The sequence below is a fragment of the Mobula hypostoma genome, chromosome 13 (assembly GCF_963921235.1).
Source record: "Mobula hypostoma chromosome 13, sMobHyp1.1, whole genome shotgun sequence".
NCBI classification, from domain to species: domain Eukaryota; kingdom Metazoa; phylum Chordata; class Chondrichthyes; order Myliobatiformes; family Myliobatidae; genus Mobula; species Mobula hypostoma.
The window spans coordinates 90,283,238-90,308,135 of NC_086109.1; the positions used below are offsets into that span (position 1 = coordinate 90,283,238).

Here is a 24,898-nt window from a genome sequence, read left to right on the forward strand (position 1 = left end):
TGGCAAATCCATGATTAACTTAACCAGTTAAATCTAAAAATAAATTCAATCATGACTATTCCCTGATGCAAGTATTTTTTTTGTTATCCTCCAGGCTCACATCAAATAACTTTAGGATTTAAATTAATGTTTACTGAACTAGTTCGCACACTTTTCTGCCCTGCAAACACCAACTGGACAGTGGCTGCACAAGTAGTAACAGGCCAACACTAACGCTTACAAAAGAGATACCAAGCATCAGTAGACTGCTAATCTGCACACCACACAGTCAAGTCGCATTCTGGCCAGATAATAATCTTCCAATGGATCATAATCATGAGCAGAAATAATAGTTTCTCAATTCCTAGCCAGAGGTACAGGGATCAACTATCATAAAATCTCAGTTTCGACAAACTCGTTTCATGGGCCAGGAATTAATCACCTGATCTTCATCCTCTTAAAGAACATTTTGCCTAACTTAGTTAAATCAATTCATTTTAAAATTTAGTTTTTTTTTGATAGGTGTCTCATCAATTACAAATGTCTACTAATATTAACAGCAAGAAATACTAATTTCAGTACATGTTAAATTAAGCTAACCTAAGAATCTCCAAAATAAAAAATCATTTGTGGCATAGTGATGCACTACCTCATCAATTACTCAGGTAAACATGAGGAGAATATCTCCTGCTGCACTGTCAGGTGGATCAAACCAGAAATTGCTGGATGCACTCCATGTCCAGCCTGTCAACATTCCATACAAATTGGATATTTGGTCAAGCTATCATTCAACGATACAGATGACTTCACAAAACAATGAGAATATTTGCCTTCTTCTCTAAAGACAGACTCATCACATTCAACACTGTGATTGAACTGATTTGACTTTATTAATTACATCCTTCACATACACAAAAATCTTGTGCAATTTCTAGTAATTTGTAATAAATAGTATGTACTACAGGACAGTCAATATAACAGAAATACAATAGTATTGGCTTGAATTAATCAGTCTGATAGCCTGGTAGAAGAAGCTGACCCAGAGCATGTTGGTCTTGGTTTTTATGCTGTGGTCCCGTTTCCCGGATGGTCGCAGCTGGAACAGTTTGTGGTTGGGATGACTTGGGTCCACAATGATCCTTACACACCTGTCTTAGTGAATGTCCTGAATAGTGGGACATTCAAAACTACAGATACACTGGGCTATCCATATCATTCTCTGCAGTCCTGCGATTGAGGGACATACAATCCCCATACCAGGCAGTGATGCAGCCAATCAGGCTGCTCTCAAATGTGCCGCTGCAGAAAGTCCTTGGGATTTGGGGACTCATGCCAAACTTCAACCGGAGGTGAAAGAGGTGCTATTTTTACCACATAGGCAGTGTGACCCAGCTGGTGGCGTAGTGGTAACAGTGCTGGACTTCAGGACGAAAGGTTCCATCCGTGCTGGGTTACGAGCTGGTGATCTCTTTGGAAACTCAGCCGGAAGAAAGTAATGGCAAACCACTGCTGTAACTTGCCTCGTATGCGGTTCCCCACTACATCAGAGAGGCGTGGAGGGAAATCGTCGGCTAACCAGAGAAACTCCGGATGCGACGTACCTTTCCTAGCTATGTAGAGACCACGAGAGATCTTCAATGCTGTGTACGCTGAGGAACTTAAAGCTGTTCACCCTCTCAAACCCAGATCCACTGATGTCAATAGGGGTTAGCCTGTCTCCATTCCTCCTGTAATCCACAACCAGCTCCTTTGTTTTTGCAACACTGAGTCATGGACAAGCTCCTACAACCTATAAATGCTCCCAATGGTGTACACCTCAAATAGGCTCTGACAACCAAGTCCAGTTCCTGGTCTTCACATGTGGCTTAGCTACTAAGCCCAGTGGAACTGTTTCTACTGACAGAAGGGGCAAAGGTGGGTTGCTGGCATCTTAAAACCAGTCACTTCAGGCAGGTAGAGTTCATCGGCCATGGTTGGCAGCTCATCCAGAAGGAAAACTGATCAAAACTCTGCTGCCTTACGTCTATACCCACTCATAGGGAACACTTCCACAGTAAACCTGAGGAAAAGTCTGCAGCTGGAGTACCTAAGGCAGTCCTACGTTGAGTTCAACATTGACTGGCAACTCCTGCAACACTGCTAGCGCCGAACTGTACCAGTCTCTGCCGTTCCTCTGATTCATGGAGAGACGGGGCCTGCTGCATAGGCAACAGCTTGCTTTCCATGTCATACTGCGCTGACTTCAGCATCACAGACAGTTGAGACACAACATCGATGGTCAACCAACTAACAGAAGGCTCCAAAATAGCATATTAAAATTTACAGGAATAAATGGCAGTAGACTGCCACATTTTTTAAAAATTAGCTGAAAAGAAAATATCACTCACATGGAAACTAACTCAACTGCTAGTGTTTGACATTCTCCTTTACTCCACACATTGATTATACTGTAATATTGCAGGGAACAGATCATTCATCCAATGTTTTGGGTAGGATATAGATATGCCTTCAATATTCAAGAGCTTGGCATAATACGAATGAAAACCACTGGCTTTATCCCATAATTCATTCTACACTAGAAAAGACAGCTCTTTCCAGAAATGTACAATGCATTTCAACCCATTTCTTTTTGTCCTTTCCTTCTTTCAACAAATAAATACAGGAAATTGAACTTTGATTAAAATGTAAATGTGTTAGTTGACACTAGACACATAGGAAATCAAACTTAAAGTCTTTCAACAATATACAGTTAGAGGGAGGGCATGTGCAATGAGGACATGCAGAGATAATTCAATTTCCTTTTGAAGGTCACTAACTTACAATGGGAACCGACTAACATAATTACAGATTCCCACTTTAAATATAAAAAATTTGAACTGTTTTTCCAATTATAAAATTGACATTTGTATACTGAATAAATACTATTAGAACTGTCCAAATCAATGAACTGAGATAGTACCCATAGCAGTAAATTTTTAATATAGTTCAAGTTAGTTTCCATTATAAATTTGTGAATGTGCTCTATTTATCCAAAAATGTCCCAACTACATAGATCATACCATAGCAATTAGAAAGCTTTTATGACCACTAATTGCAAGTTTCCACTATAAACAACCTGTTGATGTTGCAAGTACTTAGATAATTTAGATAGTGATTCAGGTTAATTGAGAAACATTGGGACCAATACATTTTAGCCCAATTAAGTGGCTACCCCAAATAGTCAGAATTAAGGAAATAGTTAAAAATATATAAAAAACAAACTGAGTAGCAAATTATGTATTTAAATGAAATACAGAACAAATTGGAACACTAATACTATTATAGTACTACAAAACTGTATTAGTGTCTAATTGTTAATGTATGCATTTGTTTGACTAATTGAAGAAAATTAGCAGACACCTAATGTAGATGGTAGACTCTTCAGACAACACTAACGACAATTGCATCCTCCAAATTTTCATCTTCATTGTAACATTTAAGATGATTGTCAATACTTTCTCATTTCTTCGTAGTTCCCAACTTGAAGTAGTGAAAGTTTCATTTTCACTATTTCTGGCATCTCCAAGCCTGAATGCTTGAGACTGCTGTGAGCAAAGCAGCTCTGAATTGTCTATTTATTTCACTCAACCATCTGAGAAAAATCACTTTTTCCAATGTAAACACAAGCAACTGGTGCTTATTTAAAAACTGTATGCTTTACGTGTGGTGTCATGTCCACCAGCCACATGTACATGCACCTGATGCTAGTTAGAGATTGTTCAGCAACAGGTCTCCTGTCCCAAGTGACATAGTGTCCCAAATAAACAAAGGAAATTCTGCCTATTTCCTCGATTAGTTCTTATTCTTTAAGAGTTGCCCCAAATAAATGGCTGTCCCAATTAACCAGAATTGACTGTACCTAGATATGGTTATGATGAATGAATTAGAAAATGAAAGAGAAATTGTGCAATTACTTATACAAGATGCAAATAGCAATTTGAATACATATCTCTCCATTCTTTCGGTGGAAGTTTGAAAAGTTGAATTCATGATTAAGCTCAAAATACTATGATTTGTGGATGCTTTTACTCTTAATTATTGATTTTCTGTCAATGCCTGAAAAGTTAGCATTCCCTCACATATAGACTGTCTATACTGAGTATTTTTCATATCATTCTATTATCAGTATTTTCCATTGGTGGATTACCAGCTCCTACATAAATTAAGTCTGTTTGAATCCTGCAAAAAGACAGAAATACAAATAGGAAAAGCTGGAAATACTCAGGTCAGGCAACAAGAAACGTTTCAGATCAATGACTTTTCAGCACAAGTTTTGTCATCACAACTCCAAAGAACACACTCAATTTACTCCACATTGTTTTCACATTACTTAGATTAAACAGAAATGCAGGAAAGCTGAATAAAATGGATGTGTAATTTGTTTTAAACACACAAAAACAAAACAATTGTACTCTAATTACCCTTTAGTTGGCACTCAAGCATGAAGTATTAAGCAGCTTAAAAGGTTTCCATTGAAACTTATTACTAAAGTATTAAAATTCATATTCTAATTAGTATTAAAATAATTTGGCTACAAATACAATTGAGAGAAAGTAAAGGGCTTCAATTGGTCTCTGGGGAATCAAGCTGATGTGCAATGGGAATTTTCCACACTGCTGTGCTCCAACTCTGGCAACCCAGGAATGTTGATATGAATATAGTAGTTAATTTACTTCAGTTGACAGAATGATAGCTCCAGGGAACATATTAACAGAGAAGAGAGGGACAAGTTTAGAATTTCTTTTAAGGGAAACAGGAGTTTTAAGTTCGCAAAATAGTCTACCACATGTAAAATTCATTACAAGTTGTAATGTACAAACTGGAATTTAACCAAATAGATTGTTGCATGCAGTTGCAGCCTCAATATGACTAGACTGTGTGTGTATATATGTATGTGTGTGTATATATAATTTGCCTAACATGCCGTATCTACTGATTTTATTGCCTTTTTATCAAGTAAAACAAACTGACTTCACATCTTTCAATGTAATTCAGAAGTATAGAGGATGTGCAGCACACTATGCCAATAGATGGCATGGGGGGGGAGGAGAAGAAATCAAATGTTATTTTTATTTTGCAGAAACAGTGTTGAATAGGCCCTTCCAGCTGCACAGCCCCAGAATCTCCTGATTTAACAGTTTCCTAATCACAGGACAATTTACAATGACCAATTAACCTAACCGATGTCTTTGGACTGTGGGAGAAACCCACACATTCCACACCGAGGATGCTGGAATTGAACTCTGACAAACCAAGCTGTAATAGTGTTGCACTACTGTGCTACAATGATGCAAGTTATTCTACCCATCCAGCCCATGCCAGTTCCCTGCCGAACAATGCCTTTTGTCACAATTCATTGTACTGCAAATTATTTTGTCTTTTCAGTTTCTTTTTGGAACTCTTGATTGACTGTTTCCAGGAGTTTCAGTTAATTACTAGTTTATTTCTTATGCTTAATTTTTTTTTCTTTAAATATGTGCCCCCAAGTCCTTACCTTGCCTTCAAGTCAACGTAGTAGTACGTCCTGGAACATTCCACAAATGGGAACAACCCTATCTAGTTAACCAACCCCAATAAACCAGCCATGAAGTTTTAGAAACAGAAAACCTACTGCACAATACAGGCCCTTCGCCCCAAAAAGTTGTGCCAAACATGTCCCTACCTTAGAAATTACTAGGGTTACCCAATAGTCCTCTATTTTTCATGTACCTATCCAAAAGTCTCTTAAAAGACCCTATCGTATCCATCGTGGCCAGCAGCCCATTCCATGCACTCACCATTCTCTGCGTAAAAAAACTTACCCAACAGCTCCTCTGTACCTACTCCCCAGCACCTCAAACCTGTGCCCTCTTATGGCAGCCATTTCAGCCCTGGGAAAAAGACTGACTATCCACACGATCAATGCCTCTCATTATCTTGTACACCTCTATCAGGTCACCTCTCATCCTCTGTCACTTCAAGGAAAAAGGTCGTGTTCTCTCAATCTATTCTAATAAGGCATATTCCCCAATCCAGGCAACATCCTTGTAAATCTCCTCTGCATCCTTTCTGTAGTGAGGCGACCAGAACTGAGCACCGTACTCCAAGTGGGGTCTGACCAGGGTCCTATATAGCTGCAAAATTACCTCTCAGCTCCCAAATTCAATTACATGATTGAAGGCCAATACACTGTACGTCTCCTTAATCACAGAGTCAACCTGCACAGCTGCTCTGACAATAGACAATAAGTGCAGGAGTAGGCCATTCAGCCCTTCAAGCCAGCACCACCATTCACTGTGATCATGGCTGATCATCCACAATCAGTACCCTTTTCCTGCCTTCTCCCCATATCCCTTCACTCCGCTATCCTCAAGAGCTCTATCTAACTCTTTTTGAAAGAATCCAGAGAACTGGCCTCCACTGCCTTCTGAGGCAGAGCATTCCACAGAACTACAACCCCCTGTGTGAAAAGTTTTTCCTCAACTCTGTTCTAACTTGTCTACCCCTTATTCTTAAACTTGTGGCCTCTAGTTCTGGACTCCCCCAACATCGGGAACATATTTCCTGCCTCTAGCATGTCCAATCCCTTAATAATCTTAGATGTTTCAATCAGATCCCCTCTCATCCTTCTAAATTCCAGTGTATACAACCCCAGTCACTCCAATCTTTCAACATATGACAGTCCCTCCATCCCGGGAATTAACCTCGTGAACCTACGCTGCACACCCTCAATAGCTAGAATGTCCTTCCTCAAATTTGGAGACCAAAACTGTACACAATATTCGAGGTGTAGTCTCACCAGGGCCCTGTACAACTGCAGAAGGGCCTCTTTGCTTCTATACTCAATTCCCCTTGATATGAAGGCCAGCATGCCATTAGCTTCTTCACTGCCTGCTGTACCTGCATGCTTGCTTTCAGTGACTGATGAACAAGGACACCTAGATCTTGTTGTACTTCTCCTTTTCCTAACTTGACACCATTCAGATAGTATTCTGCCTTCCTGTTCTTGCCACCAAAGAGGATAACCTCACATTTATCCCACATTAAACTGCATCTGCCCACTCACCCAACCCGTCCAAGTCACCCTGCATTCTCATAACATCCTCCTCACATTTCACACTGCCACCCAGCTTTGTGTCATCTGCAAATTTGCTAATGTTACTTTGAGTGTCCTATGGACTTGGACCCCAAGATCCCTCTGATCCTCCACACTGCCAAGAATCTTACCATTAATACTATATCCTGTCATCATATTTGACCTACCAAAATGAACCACCTCACACTTATCTGGGTTGAACTCATTCTGCCACTTCTCAGCCCAGTTTTGCATCCTATCAATGTCCTGCTGTAACCTCTGACAGCCCTCCACACTATCTACAACACACCTAACCTTTGTGTCATCAGCAAACTTACTAACCCATCCCTCCACTTCCTCATCCAGGTCATTTATAAAAATCATGAAGAGCAAGGGTCCCAGAACAGATCCCTGAGGCATACCACTGGTCACTGACCTCCATGCAGAATATGCTCCATCTACTACCACTCTTTGCTTCTGTGGGCAAGCCAGTTCTGGATCCACAAAGCAATGTCCCCCTTGGATCCCATGCCTACTTACTTTCTCAAGAAGTCATGCATGGGATACCTTATCAAATGCCTTGTGAAATCCATATACACTACATCCACTGCTCGTCCTTCAATGTGTTTAGTCACATCCTCAAAAAATTCAATCAGGCTTGTAAGGCACAATCTGTCGTTGACAAAGCCATGCTGACAACAATCAAAACTTTTCATCTCTTATTATTCAAAACTTTTCATCTCTTATTATTCAATTCCACATTCTTCTAAATACTAGCTCAGCAGTTCCCCAACCTTTATGCCATGAACCCCTTAGCTAATGGGCCTGTGGACCCCAGACAGGGAACCCCTGCTCTAGATGAATCCCTTGCCAATTGAACATATTTTGTAAATCTTTTCTACACTCTAGGATCTTCACATCCTTCCCCAAAGCTAGATTATTGCAATTAGACTACCTAGTTATGACCAAATCAGTCTCTTATGCAGTTTCAACATAACCCCTAATTTTTTGTACCTAGTATTTATGAATCTCAGATCCCAGTATACTTTAATAACTGCTCAACAAGCCATGCCACTTCCAAGACCGTAGGCAGAAAGCCACCCAGATCCCTTTGTTGCTGCATTTCTTTAGAACTGTAACACTTAGTCTACATTGTCTATTTTATTCATTGTCAAAATGCATCACAACTTTTAATATTAAACTGCATTCATCATTTGATAAAGGAGAAAATTAAAGCTTATAATAGCCACCATTTTAGGTTCAAACTTCAATTTTGCATTATCCAAACCCATGAATTATAGGATCCTGATTGCCCTGCTAGTTGGCACTAGTGAACATTTAAGTTAGAATTGTTATAACTCTTTAAAGGAATTTTAAGCTCCTACAAATTACTTGGTCAATCATTTTCCCAATTTGTTTTCACTATATTGTGACTCATGCCTTGTGTTTTTAAACAAAATAACTCTGGTTCCAAAAGCCAACACAAATGTTCACTCAAAAAAAATCCATTTTAGTTATTTTATACTCAATGCAAAACCAGCTATTTGTGCTCAGCTCTAATGAATTCTGCTTCTTCCACATACTCAACGATTGAAAACATTAATCACAGTAGTGACTGGTTTTGTCTGCATAAGTGAAGACCTGGTGATTATTTTCCTCTCTCTAGTGCACTCCAAGTACTCCATTGTTCCACTGCAATAATTGAGGTTTGAATTAGTGTTAAAGGCAGTAAGTAGCAATCACAAAGAGTGCAGATGCTACAGGAGAATGGGGGGGAAGCGACCAAAACACACTGACAAACATCTCAACAGATTGCCCCCTGCTTGTTTTGTAGCAGTAAAGATAATCTGAAATGTAGATAACTTTTACAGATCACAGACCATCTTGAAACCAATAACTATGCTGTGTAACAAGCATCCAGCAACTTCGGCGTTTTTAAAATCATGTCAGCACAAGTTGCAGCCCTGGTGTTAGTTAAAATGCTACAAAAGATGGCCAACAAGTAAATTGTTTCTAATTATACCAGTAATTGATTTTGTGAATAAGCAGTAGCTTTGTTTCTATGCAAGTTCTTAATTCAATTTGAAAACAATGCTGTGCTGCAGAAAGGTACAGACAAAGGGCGAGTACTTGGAATCTGGTTTAGTCCATTATCTTTTACTTTAAGATTAACTATTGGAATTAATACTCAAGTACTAAAGCACATATTTTACCAACTCCTGGTTATCCTGAAGAACCTACAACTTGTGAGGAAGAGTTGCCACAATAATGACCAACAGCTCTTTATATTGAATAAAAGATAAAACAAATATTCCGGCAGAACACAGGGAGGAATCCACTAGTTTTCTACAACCAGCACTATGGGTTCTTTTACATCTCCATTTGCAAGAGCAAAAATGGCCTCTACTTAAGTATCACCAACACTGCAGTACTAAGTATCAGAGAGTTGAGGACAAGTCCCTGAATTCAAAGCTAATCAGCTGCAAGAAGCAACTGAAAGCTAACTGATATTAACTGAAGACATTATTTACTTTAGTGAAGATAGCTATCCATGCACCAGTGACTGGTTTAATTGTCTTCCTTATAGAGACAGTAGTACAGCACAACCGTCAAACTGATTCTACATCACCAAGTTGCTCTTAGTGCTGAAGCTTTGGTGACCAAAGAGAAATATCATCCAAGAGATATTTGCAGTCCAATCTGTACTGAAACTGCTGGCATCAGGTGCCATCTCACAAGTGATTAATGTACAATCATGGTAGAGGGTTGGGATCAGCTACGTTTGTCCAATGGTCAAAGAATCTAGTAATATTCACTAAACAACACGGCAACACTGGCAAGGTGCCAGAAGGAGGCCACTACAGATATAATTGTACAAGACAGTAACAGGGAGAGATGGAAAATTAAAACCAACTTTACTTTGAATGAATGCTTATATACATTTTTGTTATTATATATTTAAACATGGAAGTTAACTTATCAACTTCACATTCTAAACTGATAAACCATCAAATTAATGCCTAATAAAATAGGAAACCTCGGTGAAATTGAAAAGGGGCAATAAATAAGTTACCGATTAACAGGACCACTGGTTGGTTTAGTTGCAGCAACTGGGAAGTTCTTTAGGAATGTTCATTGGACTTTTATAGTTAAGAGTTTTATTAAAATTAAACTAGATGGAAAAGTTAAAAGTTTATACATTTGCTAACATCAAGATAAAGATGGCAAAGACAAATTATTGAACATGGAATATGAAGTGCACCTTTCATCACAGTAACTAGAATTTGTGAAAGCATTCAGTGGGGAAGGAAGACCATAGAGAAGGAAGACCATAATCAAAATCAGTTCCTTCAATGCAAGTGACCAGTCACACAAAGACAAATAAAAAGGCTTGATCTAGAGCCAGAATGATATGCAAGTGACAAGGTGTTAGTTATTTTTCTAACTTTAACAAGGATTCAGAGATTAAAACATAACCTTACTGGAAGACCTATATCTACCTCAAAATGATTAAAACTGATTTACAAATTACTCACAAGTATTAAAAGTTAATGACACAGTTTACTTGCTAAAATGAATGTTTCACATTTAGGGCTCTAGAAAATTAAAGCAATGCAATTTGTCATCTAACTCACCTTGTAATAGATTTTGGCCCCTTCATTTAACAGCACTTGCTCTCATTAATAGCAATCACAACTTCCTAGCCAAACTGAAGTACAGATCAACTAATTAAACTACAAGAACTAGCCACTTCATTTTCCCTAGTGTCAAAGACAAGTCCAAAAAAAAGTCGACAGTTGATTTTAGTACATCTTCTGGCCACATGCAGGCAATTTGTCCAAACAAGCCAAATTCAAGCAAGATTCATAGAACTATAATTACAAACAACACAGTCTGAACACACATAATAGTACTTCAAGGAGGGCCCATTATGAGATAGTAAAGGCACCTTACTGATATCATAACCCCAAAGATTCAAGAGGTAACATTATACGAGTGTTTAAATAAAACTGCAGAACATGCAGTGGAAAAATACTGAATTTTCTCTATTTACAGTAAATAAATCAAAATCTAGACTGTTGCAAGCTAGATCATATTAGCAAATATTTGGACTATCCTTCAAAAGAGCCAAATATACTTTGAACATATTCAAAAATTTAAAGCTAGAGGAAAACAGAACGGACTGAAAGGAAATTTTAAAAACCCACACGCCTTTTTGCACAAATAGCCTTTTTATCCCACTTGGTAAAATTATATTAGGACCAGATCAGTGATCTCAACCGATATATACACCTAAATTGATAGGTGAGCACCCTAACCTTGGGGGGGGGGGGGGGGTCGTTCAAAAACAAAAGTGTTCGAATTCCATAATACATTAGACAATACAACTTGCAAAAATTGTAGCATTGATGCTTGCTTACAAAAGCTGGCTGCTATGTTCAACTCTGACAGCATTTTCACTTGCTTCACTTACCTAATTTTGTAAAGTTTCTAATTTGTGAAATAGTGTGTACCCTTTACACATTTTCTTCTACCATCTCAACCTGAAATATCCTTAGATTAATAAGTTCTATGCTTACCCATATTGCTCATTTTCCCTTCTGATGAGGAGTACCAGTAATCTCCACCTTCATTTCCTTAGTATGAAACTAATTCTTTCCAACCTGCAATAATAGACAAAAGAAAAGGGCATGGACTTCCTTACTAGACTTCTTCAGTACCTTTAATCTTTAATCATTGTTCACCTCCCTTATACTTGCAATTGCATAGGTACCTGGATGGGAAGGATATGGACAGCTATGGTCCCAGTGCAGATCCATGGGAGTAGGCAGTTAAATGGTTCAGCATGGTCTAGAAGGGTCAAACAGCCTGTTTCTGTGCTGTAGTTTTCAATAGCTGTATGACTTTACATTAGTGGCACTAATCCCATTTTCCTTGCATTCGGTTCATTTCCTTCTTTCCTGCCCAAGTACCTTTCCAAACGCCTTTTAAACAATGTACTGGCATTTGCCTCTAGCAACTTCTCTGGCAGCTTGTTCCATATACCACCACCCTGTGCATGTAAAAACCACCCCCCTCAGATCTCAAGTATTTCCTTTTTAGCCCAAGCCTACACTCAGTGGCCACTTTTATTAGGTACCTCCTGTAACTAAAGTAGTAACTGAGTGCATGTTGGTACTCTTCTGCTCCAAGTAGCCCAACCACTTCTAGGTTTTGATGTGTATATATTCAGAGATGTTCTTCTGCACATCACTGTTGAAATGCCCTCCATTCCAGGCAACATGCTGGTGAACCTCCAAATGTGGCCAAACTAATGTCTTACACAACTGCATCATGTCCCAAATCATATCCAATATCCTTGCTTAAGAAAAGCTAAACACCTCTAGCACCCGGGAAACATTCTTCGTGATCTATGAACTTGTACCCCCCCAAATTCCTTGTTACATCAATGCTTCTTAGATCTCTTCTCTTTAGTGCATGTTGCACCAGCTTTAAACAGCTTCGCACTTTATTTCACATTTGCCTGAATTAAATTCCACCTGCAAACACTCCACCCAACTTTCCAGCTGATCTATGACCCTCATTATCCTTAGTCAACCATCCGCACCATAACAAACTAATCAGACCAGATTCATTCTCACACAAGTCAAAGACCCCAGAAATGGTCTTTGCAGAACACCCGTGGTTAGACTTCCAGTCAGAAAAACATCACCCAATTTTGGATTCATTTTGCTGAAACACCTCGGACACCATGTGCCCTGACTTATTGGACCAGCTTACCACATAGAACCTTGTCAAAAGTTTCATTGTCTAAGTTAATTTCCTTAGTAACCACCTCAGAAAACTCAAATTTGAAAGCAACATTTCCCAGGCAGACTCCCCCTCATCATTCCTTGCCTTTCCAAGTGATCATACATCATATCACTCCTTTCCCGACTTCTGATACAAGGTTAACAGGCAATCTTGAGTAGACCAACATTAACTACCCTCCAGTGTTCTAATATCTCTCCCATGGATAAAAGTGAAAAATCTGTCAGAACCTCTGTACCCCTTCTCTTGCTTCCCCCAAGATCCTAAGACAGAATTCATCAGGATGAACATCCTTGGGATTTGTCCAACTTATTTGCATCCATCTCTTGACACCACCCCTTTCCTGTTACAGATACTTCAGGACACCACACACACCCCACAACTCCACACAGGCTTCCCTTTAGGTCCCCAAGGGGACATGCTTCTTCTTTAGCTACCTTCTTGCTCTAATATTTATGAAAATACTTTGGAATTCTTTTGAAACCTTTTCATCCTGAATGCTTTAGAACCATAGAAACTACAGCACAGAAACAGGCCCTTTGGCCCTTCTTGGCTGTGCCGAACCATTTTCTGCCTAGTCCCACTGACCTGCACACGGACCATATCCCTCCATACACCTCCCATCCATGTATCTGTCCAATTTATTCTTAAATGTTAAAAAAGAACCTGCATTTACCACCTCGTCTGGCAGCTCATTCCATACTCCCACCACTCTCTGTGTGAAGAAGCCCCCCCTAATGTTCCCTTTCAACTTTTCCCCCCTCACCCTTAACCCATGTCCTCTGGTTTTTTTTCTCCCCTTGCCTCAGTGGAAAAAGCCTGCTTGCATTCACTCTATCTATACCCATCATAATTTTATATACCTCTATCAAATCTCCCCTCATTCTTCTATGCTCCAGGGAATAAAGTCCTAACCTATTCAACCTTTCTCTGTAACTGAGTTTCTCAAGTCCCGGCAACATCCTTGTAAACCTTCTCTGCACTCTTTCAACCTTATTTATATCCTTCCTGTAATTTGGCGACCAAAACTGAACACAATACTCCAGATTCGGCCTCACCAATGCCTTATACAACCTCATCATAACATTCCAGCTCTTATACTCAATACTTTGATTAATAAAGGCTCTCTTTACGACCCCATCTACCTGTGACGACACTTTTAGGGAATTTTGTATCTGTATTCCCAGATCCCTCTATTCCACTGCACTCCTCAGTGCCTTACCATTAACCCTGTATGTTCTACATTGGTTTGTCCTTCCAACGTGCAATACCTCACACTTGTCAGTATTAAACTCCATCTGCCATTTTTCAGCCCATTTTTCCAGCTGGTCCAAGTCCCTCTGCAGGCTCTGAAAACCTTCCTCACTGTCTACTACACCTCCAACCTTTGTATCATCAGCAAACTTGCTGATCCAATTTACCACATTATCATCCAGATCATTGATATAGATGACAAATAACAATGGACCCAGCACTGATCCCTATGGCACACCACTAGTCACAGGCCTCCACTCAGAGAAGCAATTCTCTACCGCCACTCTCTGGCTTCTTCCATCGAGCCAATGTCTAATCCAATTTACCACCTCTCCATGTATACCTAGCGACTGAATTTTCCTAACTAACCTCCCATGCGGGACCTTGTCAAAGGCCTTACTGAAGTCCATGTAGACAATATCCACTGCCTTTCCTTCATCCACTTTCCTGGTAACCTCCTCGAAAAACTCCAACAGATTGGTCAAACATGACCTACCACGCACAAAGCCATGTTGACTCTCCCTAATAAGCCCGTCTATCCAAATGCTTGTAGATTCTGTCTCTTAATACTCCCTCCAATAACTTACCTACTACTGACGTTAAACTCACCGGCCTATAATTTCCCAGATTACTTTTTGATCCTTTTTTAAACAACGGAACAACATGAGCCACTCTCCAATCCTCCGGCACTTCACCCGTAGACAGCGACATTTTAAATATTTCTGCCAGGGCCCCCGCAATTTCAACGCTAATCTCCTTCAAGGTCCGAGGGAACACTCTGTCAGGTCCCGGGGATTTATCCACTTTAATTTTCCTCAAGACAGCAAGCACCTCCTCCTTTTCAATCTGTACAGTTGCCATGGTCTCACTACTTGATTCCCTCAATTCCATAGATTTCATGCCAGCTTCCTTAGTAAATACAGACGCAAAAAACCTATTTAAGATCTCCCCCATTTCCTTTGGTTCCGCACAAAGCCGACCACTCTGATCTTCAAGAGGACCAATTTTATCCCTTACAATCCTTTTGCTCTTAATATACTTGTAAAAGCTCTTGGGATTATCCTTCACTTTGACTGCCAAGGCAACCTCATGTCTTCTTTTTGCCCTCCTGATTTCTTTCTTAAGTATTTTCTTGCACTTCTTATACTCCTCAAGCACCTGATTTACCCCGTTTCCTATACATTTCATACAACTCCCTCCTCTTCTTTATCAGAGTTGCAATATCCCTTGAGAACCAAGGTTCCTTATTCCTATTCACTTTGCCTTTAATCCTGACAGGAACATACAAACTCTGAACTCTCAAAATTTCCCCTTTGAAGGCTTCCCACCTACCAATCACATCTTTGCCAGAGAACAACCTGTCCCAATCCACGCTTTTTAGATCCTTTCTCATTTCTTCAAATTTGGCCTTCTTCCAGTTCAGAACCTCAACCCTAGGACCAGATCTATCCTTGTCCATGATCAAATTGAAACTAATGGTGTTATGATCACTGGAACCAAAGTGCTCCCCTACACAGACTTCTGTCACTTGCCCTAATTCGTTTCCTAACAGGAGATCCAATATTGCATCCCCTCTAGTTGGTCACTCTATATACTGATTTAGAAAACTTTCCTGAACACATTTTACAAACTCTAAACCATCTAGACCCCTAACAGTATGGGAGTCCCAATCAATGTATGGAAAATTAAAATCCCCTACCACCACAACTTTATGTTTCCTGCAGTTGCCTGCTATCTCTCTGCAGATTTGCTCTTCCAAGTCTCGTTGACTATTGGGTGGTCTGTAATACAATCCCACTAATGTGGCCATACCTTTCCTGTTTCTCAGCTCCACCCATAAGGACTCAGTAGACAAGCCCGCTAATCTGTCCTGCCTGAGCACTGCTGTAATATTTTCCCTAACAAGCAATGCTACTCCCCCACCTTTCATTCCTCTGCCTCGATCACATCTGAAACATCGGAACCCTGGAATATTAAGCTGCCAGTCCTGCCCCTCCTGTAGCCAAGTTTCACTAATTGCTACAACATCATAATTCCACGTGTCAATCCACGTCCTCAACTCATCCGCCTTCCCCGCAATACTCCTAGCATTAAAATATATACACCTCAGAAGATTTTTACCACCACTCACAACCTTTCTATGAGCGGATTTGCTTAAACTTTCAATATCATTTATTTTCACCCCAGCCACACTGTCAGCTCTGGCACTCTGGTTCCCATCCCCCTGCAAATCTAGTTTAAAGCCTCCCCAATAGCACTAACAAACCTCCCTAAAAGGATATTGGTCCCCCTGTGGTTCAAGATCTTTCTTAAGATCTCTCCCATGTCCTCTAAGAAAACCATGCAACTTGCTTGACAACAATTTCCTTTAACTGGCACAAATTTCCTCCCCCCACCCCCTTGATCAAACCCTCAGTTTCCTTTGTAAACAAGATTTTCTATTACCATCTTTACTTCTTACACCTAAACACAGATTTTTCTGTTTTTCCCTCTCTGCTTCCAATCTACTTTCACCAGTTTCCAACTTATAAAATTTTAATCAGCTCTTCCCCAACTTAAGACCATAACTCTCGTTTCAACTTCCTCCTTTTCCACAAGTATCTTAAAGCTCACTGTATTGTGATCACTATTCTAAGTTCCTCGGCAGACAATTCCATCACTTTGCCCATTCTCATTCCACAAGGCTGAGTACACTCCCTCCACCTCTACAAACGAAAAAAAAACCCATCTTGGGTGCCTTTAACAAATTCCACCCCATCTAGATTCCATCTACAAAGGCAGACCCAAAATATATTGAAAAATTTGACATCACTCACTGACATTTTAGAACACATTTAAGTTAATGAAGACAACTAAATAATTAGCAAAATAATCAGATCATTTGTGACTTTTGATAGCTAATGCAACCAAAAAATGTGGTACCACCACAACCTTTGGCACCTTTAATCATAACAGCATAACACTTTAGATGTATTGAGCGCAATATTGCTAATGAGCTTCAAGTCAAGTGTTTCTCACCTAATTTCATCGACAGCTGACCTAGCTTTTTTAAAAAAGAGGCTAATTTATGTTTCCACTATTTAATACATTTGGACGCAAAACTTACCCACCAAGGAACCTCTTCCCAACCGCAAATATGTATGATAATTGATCAGACGCTGCCAGATGCAAGAACAACTGGTGTCAGGAACCTTGCTCATAATCAATACCTATTAACTCATGCAGGAAAAGGCATTAAGGAGCTTTCTGGCAGCTACTTTAATGCAAAAGAATTGGTGCTGGGATTTCAGAAACCAACCCACAGCATTTGCCTTACCTTCCAAAAAGGGAATAAATGTAAAATAACATTTGTTTGAATTATTTGAAGCCAAGTTAAAAAAAAACAACAAGCTTTTAGTGCAGGGCTAGTTTCTGCAATAAATATTTGCTTTACTCAGTGCAGACCTGCATTTCAATTTAAGCTCCTGCCAATCACTGAACCGTAAGGCAAGGTTAGAGGCCAAAATCATGACTGCACACATTCCTGAGAATGGATACTTCTGGAACAATGCTGGAATATCTCAGTAAACTAAATTTTAGCCATATGCAGAAAAGGACATTCCATGAAATCACAACTTTATCTCAACTACTAATCAATGAAAGGCACTAAGCATACAATTCTTCTTTTAAGTTGGGGAAGTTATGGCTCACCTTTTGCCATCGTCTCTAAGAAAATAAAAGCATTATTTAAAAAGTACTACACATAACCTTCCTTCTAACATGTTCATCTATTCAAACTTAATGCCTGCCCCTCCCAATTTGCGCTTTTCCTCACTTGAGCATCCCATTGCCTTAGTTATTTCCCTCCATTCATTCACTGCTTTGGACCCATTATTCAACTAACATTGCAATGAATCTTTGGCCATGTCCAACATGCACAGGGAAGTCTCATTTGGGGGCTTCTTTCTCCAGAAAAAGGTAGTTGGTGAACAAAAAATTTACTGAATTATGAAGGATTCATTGGAAATGCTACTTTTGTGGGATTCCACATCTAGATGAGACAACTGTGAGACAGATTTTTCATTTCAAGTGAATTGATCTGAGAAGATGTTCCTCAGATGCTGCTGAACCAAAATACATCAATATCTGCAGAGCAATAAACACAAAATGCTGGAGGAACTCAGCAGGCTATAGCATCCATGGAAAAGAGTGAACAGTCTAAGTTTTGGGCCAAGACAGTTCCTCTAGCATTTTGTGTGCTGTTACTTTGAAAACCAAAAATCTGCAGAAGCTGGAAGTACAATCTTCAACTTTCTGATCACTACACAAATCTTGGCTGACCTTTGTTACCATTTTCCTTCAGTTTTAATACCTCTGAGTATAATCATAATGATGACTGGTGACACAAGTGCTATAACAGTTATCACCATTTCCCAAAAAACAGTTCGGAATTTTGGTCAATTTTTATGTTACATTACTTAAATGAATGGCAATTCAAGGGAGAAAAGGGATAAAACACCAACTCCACTGTGTAGCCCTTCGCATCAACCTTATCACCTAGAGTCAGTCATGCAGCACAGAAACATGCCCTACTGATCAAGTCCTTGTCAATTATGAGGCACCCAGTTACAATTTGCACATTTTAATCTCCCCAAATTCCCATCAACTCTCCTTGGATTCTAATGATCACATACGTACACTAGGGGTAGAGACAGAAATTAGTTCTGTCTCATGTACATCGAAGCATACTGAACTGTGTTGTTTATGTCAATGATCAACACAGTCCAAGGATGTGCTGTGGGCAGCCTGTCAGTGTCACCACGCACCTGGCACCAACAGTGCATGCGCACAACTCATTAACCTTAACCTACAGTGGTGCTAGAAAGTTTATGAACTCTGTAGAATTTTCTCTATTTCTGCATAAATATGACCTAAAATGTGATCAGATCTTCACGCAAGACCTAAAACCAGATTACAAGAACCCAATTAAAGAAACAACACAAACAATACTTGTTTGTTTACTCAGAAAAATGTTGTTTACTCAGAAAACTGATGCATTACATGTATTTGTTGGAGAAAGTATGTGAATCTGAGGTAATGCCTTCTACAAAAGCTATTTGGAGTCAGGTGTTCCAGTCAATGAGATGAGATTGGAGGGGTGGGTTGCAGAGGTACCTTGCCCTATAAAAAGGACACACAAAGTCAGGTCACTGACAGAGCCTGCTCTTTTCAAGAACGATCTGTTTAAGTGCACCGTGCCTCAATCAAAACAACTTTCAGAGGACATTAGATGCACAAAGCTGGAAAAGGCTATAAAAGCATTTCCAAAAACCCTGAGTGTTCAGACTAAAGAGAAATTGTATACAAATGGAGTACTGCTGCTACTCTCCCTAGGAGTGGGAATCCTGCAAAGATCACACTAAGAGCACAATGTGCAATGCTGAAGCAGGTGAAGAACCCAAGGGTAACTGCAAAAGACCTGCAGAAATCTCTAGAACTTGCTGAAGTCTCTGTTCATGTGACCACAATAAGAAAAACATTGAACAAGAATAATGTTCATGGAAGGACGCCACAGAGGAAGCCATTGCTCTCCCAAAAAAAATTGCTGCACGTCTCAAGTTTGCAAAAGACCAGCTGGATGTTCTACAATGCTTCCGGGACAACGTTCTGTGGACAGATGAGACAAAAGTTGAACTATTTGGCAGAAATGCACATTGCATTGTTTGGAAGAAAAACGGCACTAAACACCAAAACCAAAACCTCATCCCAACTGAAGCACGGTAGAAAGAGCATCACAGTTTGGGGCTGCTTTGCAAACAATGAATTCAAAATTATATCAAGACATTTTACAGAAGGACGTCAGGGTAGCAGTCTGGCACCTGAAGCTCAATAGAAGTTGGACAATGCAACAAGAAAACGATCTGAAAGATAAAAGTAAATCAACAACAGCATGGTTTAAAAAGAAAATCTGTGTTTTGGAATGGCCGAGTTAAAGTCCTGACATCAATCCTATAGAAATATTACAGAAGGACCTGACTCAAGCAGTTCATGCCAGAAAGCCCACCAACATCCCAGAGTCAGAGTGGTTTTGTAAGGAGGAATGGCCTAAAATTCCTCTAAACCGATGCACCGGACTGATCAAGTTACTGGAAACACTTGGTTGCAGTTAATACTGTACAAGGGATCACACCAGTTACTGAAAGCAAAAGTTCATATTTTTTCCAAAATACATGTAATATTGGATCATTTTTCTCAATAAAAGTATAATATTTTTGATATTATTTAATTGAGTTCTCTATTTAATTTTAGGACTTGCGTGAAGATCCAATTATATTTTAGGTCGTATTTATGCAGAAATAGACAAAACTCTACAGAACTCAAAACTTTTTAGCACCACTCTTTTGGAGTGTCGGAAGAAACCAGAGCACCTGAAATAAACTGACAAGGTCACAGGGACAATGTACAAACTTCTTACAGGCAGTGGCAGGACAGTGGGAATTGAATCCTAATCTTCTCATTGCTGAAGCTATGTTAACCCCTTTGCTACTGTGCAGCCCCATACACAACTTACAGAAGCAAATTAAGATGTAAACCAACATACTTTGGGAGGAAACCAATATGCCCCGAGAAAACCCATGTGTTCACAAAGAGAATGGGCAAACTCACCAACGGCACAAATGGAAGGGAAAAGTTCTTGTAGTTGTACCACTGTGCCAATCTTTGAAAGCAGAGTTAACGCGACATGAAAAAGGCGCAATATGAGAACAGAAAGATGCTCAGTGTTTTAAATGTTTGTTCAATGTAATGGGATAAGATCTTACAAGTAGAATTATACATATCCCATCTAAATACCAAAAAATTACCAGTAACTGCACCAAGATTTAGGAATGTTTTGCTGTTCAAACATCATTTGGCATGGTAAATAGGAAGCAGAAAAGCCATTTTGAGGGAAAATTTGGCAACTGTTCACCATCAAATGAGAAAAGCAGTTGACTTAGCTGCTTAAAATTTATGCCAAGTAACTGGGCATGCATTTTGATGAAACAAGTACACTGCCTGGCTCCCAAAGGTTATTACAGCATGCAGTAGATTCCCTGTCCAACAGGTAGGTTCTGCTGCTAGAACCAAGTAAACCATACAACAAGATTAATTCTTACTTGTTATTTTATTCTATAAAACATAACAGTGTTAAATATCCAATAATGTGATGCTTTAAGTCACAGGTAGAAAGCAGCCAAACATTTTAAAAGAAAAGCTTTCAGAGAATACTATTTCAGCCTGATTTGCAGTTCTGTTTGGAGAAACAAAGCAAGCCTGACAGTGGAATTTATCACTCCTACAGAAGCTCAAATTGCTGCAGGAGCTGTGTTATACGAACATTTTACAACATGTTCATTGTATCAGGAAATATTGTACTATTGTAAGATAGTACTTATTAACAATAGGTACAATGTTCTAAATTTTAAAGAAAGCATTGAACTTTCTCCATCTTGTTTTATTAAAGAAATTACACACCACAAACCTCTTATTTTAGATGTTTCATTTAAATGCCTTTGAAAATGAAGACATGCATACCAGAAATATGTTGCTCTTAAAACAGATTGTTAAAAAAACTAGGAATAAACTATTCAATACAATGTTCATACTTTTGATATTCTACATGGAATGACTTATAAAAAATGTTTTTGTTTCCTAGCAACTAACACCTCCAAGTTAAAAGAATAATAGATCGAGAATTTTTAAAAACCTCAAACAGAATTATTCAACACACTTTTGAGAACCCTAACCTCCACTGAGTTACACAACAAACCCCAAGTTTAGTAATAAACACAAGAGATAATTCAGGTGCTGGAAATCCAGAGGACCACACAAAATACTGGAGGAACTCAGCAGGTCAGGCAGCATTTGTGAAAAGGAATAAAGAGTTGACGTTTTGTGCCGATGAACCCCTGATGAAAGGCCTCGGCCCAAAACATCAACTTTCCATAAATGTTGCCGGACCTGCTGATCTTCTCCAGCACGTTGTACGTGTTGGCCAGGGTTAGTAATGCCTACATTTGAGATCACCACCTTCTCCTATCACTTACAAAAACAGTTTAAAATCAAAATTGAAGCAAATAAGTGTCTCAAGGAAAGGAAAACATGTTAATCTACTGCATCATAAATTTCTGTAAAAACTACCAATTCTTCTTTAATCTATTCCTACAGATACGGAGCATCTTAAATGAGAGCCTTGACCCCAATCTATGCTCATATTCAATCACGCCCACTGAAAATCAAGACGCACAACCCAAAATAGTATGCGACCCATTTATTTCTACCTATACCTAAAAGTACCAAAAATTTTGCAATGATTCACGGATCACGTACAAATTCAAATAATAGGCTTGTAAAAGCTAAGTAATTCAATAATTTTACTTTGATATCCACACATCCCGTTTAAACTGCAAAATACTTGTTTTAATGTTTACATCGATGACTTGTATCGAATAACAGGCCACATTCTGCTTCCAAAGTACGAGCGATATAAACAGTGTCGTGCATAACAGTGGCTGGCAAATTCTTAAAAACCACTTAAGAGCGTATAGATAGGGAATCAGATGAGCTCGATTACGAACCTCTGGCGGTTATCAAAACTCTCAATATTTGCGAAGTACACAGATACAACCCCGCTGCCCCATTTTGCCGCTAACAGTCTCCAAAACGACGGTACTCTTTGGTATGAAACTAACACCACATTAAACAATCAGGCTTAACCACTGAAAAAAAACATCAACAAACGCGGAACAAAACAAATTGCAATCTGTCACTCGCCGTTCCTAAAAGAGCAATGGTTCTGCTTTTGGGAAATAAATGGAAATGATTGGTAGAGACCCCAATAGAAAAAAGAATTGGGAGCGGGGAAGAAACGTTGAGGAATTTGCTTCAACTTTAAAAGAAAAACATAAGCAACCCCGATGCACTTTTGCATTTAGTTAGGGGGCTGTGTTTGTTATTTTTAAAAAGGGGGAGAAAGAGGGGAAAGTAATGTAGCTCCAAGTTAGCAAGAAACAATGGCAAGATACAAAAGCTCAGCAGTGGGATCGCCATCATCCGTGGCCCCGACAGTGGCGAGGCGCTGCCCAGGGTCATAGGCAGAGTCCGTGGACCGTTACTAAACACATGGACAGAAGGCCAGAAAGGGCTGGGTGGGGGATTGGACGTGGAGAGGGAGAGGCTAAGGCCGGGCCCCCTGGCTCCCCCGGCGGCCGCTCCTCCCGCCTGTTTATTTTAACTTCAAGCCCACGGCAGGCAGATGCAAGCGGCCCGGCGGCCAGCGGCAGCCTCACAACTTGTCAACTGCCGCCGCCTTCACCACAACCTCAGCAACTTCACCCCCAACCTTTTCCCTCCACCACCCGCCCACACGTTCACCCCCGGGGAGCCAGCGAGCCCCTCACTTCTCCCTTCCGCGCCGCCGCCCCCGCACCGGAGAGAGCGGCGGGAACACTCCGCCCCCCGGAGCCTCAATCCATCTGCGAATTACCTTCAGTTCCGCACTGTCCGCCATCTTCTCGCGCTTTTACGCGCATGGGCGCCAGCCTCGGCCGCGTCACGTGGGGGCAGGAGGCGGAGGGGAGGGGCGTCGGTGACGTCAGCGCCCCTGGGTTTGAATATTCCCGCCTTTTTTTTCCGTGGCGCCCCCCCCTCCCCCGCCCTTCCCTAGTGTCCCGGGACTTTTGTGAATGGGGCCGTGGAGTGAAGGCAGAGTATAAAATGAAGACATAGGAAAGTGGAAATCAAAATAAAGAAAGGAAGAATATTAAAAAGAAAAAAAACCGCAGCGATAACAAAACACAAAAAGAAATAAATCGTTGCTCTGTTTGCAGGCAAATATTTTGTTGACGTAAATTACTTGACAGAGTCATGAAACCGGCCGTGTAGCCAATCTTGTCCATGGTGCCCATATGAAAGTCCTATTTGCCTGCATTTGGGAGATATTTGATGAAGCCTTTCCCCAGCATATACCTGTCCAAGTGTCTTTTAGTTGTTGTTATACCTGCTTCAATGACATTCTCTAGCACAGGGGTTCCCAAGGACCCTTTAGTTAATGGTAGGGGTCCATGGCATACTCTGCTCTAGCAGCTCATTCCACATGGGGACCAAGCTCTGTGTGAAGAAGTTACTCCTCAGATCCTTTTAAAATCTTTCCCCACTCACCTTAAGGCTGTGCCTTCTAGTTTTTGATTCCCTTTCTCCGGGAAAAATACGGCCTGTTTGATTTTATACACCACTATAAGGGCAGCTCTGTAGCGTCACGGTTAGCACAACGCTTTACAGCACCAGAAACCGGGGTTCAACTCCTGTAAGGAGTTTGTACGATCTCCCCGTGGGTTTCCTCCAGGTGCTCCAGTTTCCACCCACTGTCCAAAGATGTACCAGTTGCCAGGTTAATTGGTCATTGTATGATTCCCGTGATTAGACTAGTATTAAATTGGGGGGTTGCTGAGTGGAACAACTCAGAGGTCCAGAGGGCCTATAGCTCAGATAGATTGAGATGGATGGATAGATGGGTAGATGGATAGGTGGATAGATAGATAGGAAAAAGATAAGGTCACCCCGCAGTCTCATATGCTCCAAGGGATAAAGTCCTAACCTCTCCAAACCCCTCTCTATAACTCAGGAACTCGAGTCCTGGCAGCATTCCAGTATATCTTCTTTGCACTCTTTCCATCTTAATGTAACAGGGTGTCCAAAACTGTCCGCAATACTCCAGCCACAGCCTCGACAACATCTGGTACA

At 40.2% G+C, this 24,898-nt stretch overlaps 1 protein-coding gene across 3 annotated transcripts in view; it reads right to left on the bottom strand.

Annotated features, from left to right (window-relative positions):
- The window catches only part of pias1b (protein inhibitor of activated STAT, 1b), a 224,412-nt gene extending 200,715 nt beyond the window's left edge, over window positions 1–23,697 (bottom strand). For 2 of the 3 annotated variants that reach the window (XM_063066161.1, XM_063066158.1), the window contains exon 1: window positions 23,643–23,697. In XM_063066161.1, the coding sequence (XP_062922231.1) occupies window positions 23,643–23,666 (24 nt within the window). In that variant the 5' untranslated portion in view covers window positions 23,667–23,697. Of the gene's footprint in view, window positions 1–11,652; window positions 11,737–23,642 lie in introns of all 3 variants that reach the window. The other variant, XM_063066159.1, reaches the window with a different exon arrangement.
- Between the last annotated feature and the right edge of the window lie 1,201 nt (window positions 23,698–24,898).